The sequence below is a fragment of the Populus euphratica genome, unplaced genomic scaffold (genome assembly GCF_000495115.2).
Source record: "Populus euphratica unplaced genomic scaffold, PopEup_1.0 scaffold435.1, whole genome shotgun sequence".
NCBI lineage: Eukaryota > Viridiplantae > Streptophyta > Magnoliopsida > Malpighiales > Salicaceae > Populus > Populus euphratica.
Window position 1 is genome coordinate 8,090 of NW_011500320.1, and position 2,451 is coordinate 10,540.

The following is a 2,451-nucleotide window of genomic DNA, read 5'->3' on the forward strand; positions in this document are numbered from 1 at the left end:
GTAGGGAAACATTGTAGAAATTTATAATGTTTTGTAAGAAAAGCCACAATTATAATTCTCAATTAGCTCAATATAAAAAAATCAATAAAGATAATTTTCAAAAAAATTATAAAAAAGATCATGCAAGAAAACATTATAGAAATCTATAGTGTTTTTAAAAAAATACAAAGTTAAATTCTCAATCAGTTCAATCTCAAAAAAAATAAAATAAAAAAAGATAAATTTTAAAAAAATCATTAAAAAAACAAAAAAAAATATCATAAAAAAATCCATCAAAAGAATTTGTAATAATTTACAGTATTATTTTGTCAAGAAAGCGATGGCAATTTCGTTTTAGAGTTTTGTTAATATAACTGCAGCGTAGTTTACTTATTTAAAAAAAAATGATTTTAATGTCTGAAGTGTTCAGATTGCCGACAACATATTTCAGATATTTATGTCTGAACTGTTCATATTGCCGACAGCATATAGACTAATCTCGTTTTTTTTTTTTGTTGATTTATATTATTACCTATAAAATCACAGGTTGTTTAGAGGAGGAGCTATTGGCTCATAGTAGAGTTTCCTTTTCTTATATTTATTTTTTTGCATTGTTATTAATTCACTGTTGAATATTATTCAAGTCATCATTTCATATAAGCTTTAAAAAAAATCTGTTCATCTACAAAGAAGATCTCGAGCGTGATTAAAATTGCAATATTGCTTATTTTTTAATTTTTTAAAAAAATATATCAAAATAAAATTTATTTTTTAATATTAACACATGAAACTAACTAGAATAAAAATATTAAAAAATTAATTTTTTTTTACAATGACTATAACACACTGTTCACTGCCAAAACGATTAGCAAAACAATCAGTTTAAAAAAACGAAGGTATCTATCTATGGTGAAGTTATCCGCAGCCAAAAAACACGTGTCCTTTTTCTTTACATCAAAACGACACGTCTCCATATATAAGCAACACGTAGCACTCGCCCTCCATGACCCAATCAGATCAGCCTCCAACCCATGATGTCCTCCAAACTTCTCTATAAAAATCATTCAGAAACTCCTCAAAACAGGTGTGACATTGAAAGCCCACTAACTAATTTCAACCATAGAAGCCGTCTTCTTCGTTAATTTCCCTTTTGCAATCCATTGCTAGCCTCACAATTCTTGAGAAGTCTCTTGTTTTTCCTTGGTAATTGACGCTTTGTGTTGTTTTTATCTTGTTGGGGGCAGTTAATTGCGATAAATAATATGACTCGTGGAGGTGGCTTTCCGATATGTGTCCAATGCGGCACAACCAGCAACCCTTGCCGGTGCAAGGTGGTAGGTCCGACTCTTGGGTTCTTGGCGTTTGTGGTCGCGGGGGTGGTGGAATGGCCAGTTGGGGCAGTCGTTTTTCTCTTTAAACGCATGAAGGGTCGGAGGATCATGGCCCATCCTGCCACTGTCGTTTACCCCCGAGTCACGCATGCAATCCCTATCTAATGGTTACTTTGGACGAGGGTTTCTGTGGCTGGTGTTGCTTGCTTTACTTGCTTTGTGCGATGTTAAATTTTATATATCCATAGGAGGAGGAAGGAAAGGAAAATGTAATTTAGATGCGTGCTGGTTTTCTTTGTTGTTGTATTGTGATCGGAAACTCAAATAAATGACAGTGTCTAACTTGCTTTTTATGGATTGGTGTTGCTTACTTGCCTTGCGTTCGTTCTTCCTCGCCGCATGATTTCTAATTCTAGCATGGTGATTCTTTATTTTCCTCGACATAAGATGTTGTTGTAGTTCTTAAGTGAATAAAAAGACGTTGAAAAGAAACATTCTTTTCTTATGTCCTTGTCCTTATCTATTCTTACATCCTTATCCTTCTAGTGAGCTAGGATTATAAATTATATTATTATAACAATAGGAGAATAAATAGGAAAATTTTATATAAAAATTAAATTCTTGATAATTATAAAGATCAATTAAGCGTTAGCAAAGTCCGAACCTGGAAGGCCAAAATTTGAGTTTTTAGTGTTGCTTTTTAATTTGGCGAGGCTCGAACCTATGATTTTCTGCGCTAACTAATTGAGCTATAGAATAAAGATGATGCATGGTGTGATTAAATAAATATCTAGCTATTTATTTTCTCATATGAACAATTAAACTGATTTTTTTTTATTAATTCTCAAAAGCGCAGGGAATAACAGGAAGTAACGAGCTTTAAAACACCCCTCTCCCTTCGAAGGTGAAAAGAAAAGGAAACACCCCTTTTAGTTTACTCTTTTCAAAGAATGGAAATACCAAAGAAAAATAATTTTTACATTGATGGAATGCATGGATTTGAAGGGATCAATAAGCACTTTTTTTTTCATCGATTTGCCAGCAAAGAAAGTAGAGATTACCAGGTAAATCTTGAAGAAAATGTATCCATGCTTCTTGAGAAATATGCAAATAATGAACGAAGAATCAAACAAATGCAAGT

The 2,451-nt window shown here is 32.3% G+C and overlaps 1 protein-coding gene across 1 annotated transcript; it reads left to right on the forward strand.

Annotated features, from left to right (window-relative positions):
* Window positions 1–985: 985 nt before the first annotated feature.
* LOC105113587 (uncharacterized) lies at window positions 986–1,663 on the forward strand. Its single transcript, XM_011009815.1, has one exon. The coding sequence runs from the start codon at window positions 1,242–1,244 to the stop codon at window positions 1,473–1,475; it is 234 nt and encodes a 77-aa protein (XP_011008117.1). The 5' UTR covers window positions 986–1,241; the 3' UTR covers window positions 1,476–1,663.
* The last annotated feature ends 788 nt before the right edge of the window (window positions 1,664–2,451 follow it).

Excerpts from the sequence above, each read along its gene's own strand:
- LOC105113587 (XM_011009815.1), top strand. The coding sequence starts at position 1,242 with ATGACTCGTGGAGGTGGCTTTCCGATATGTGTCCAATGCGGCACAACC.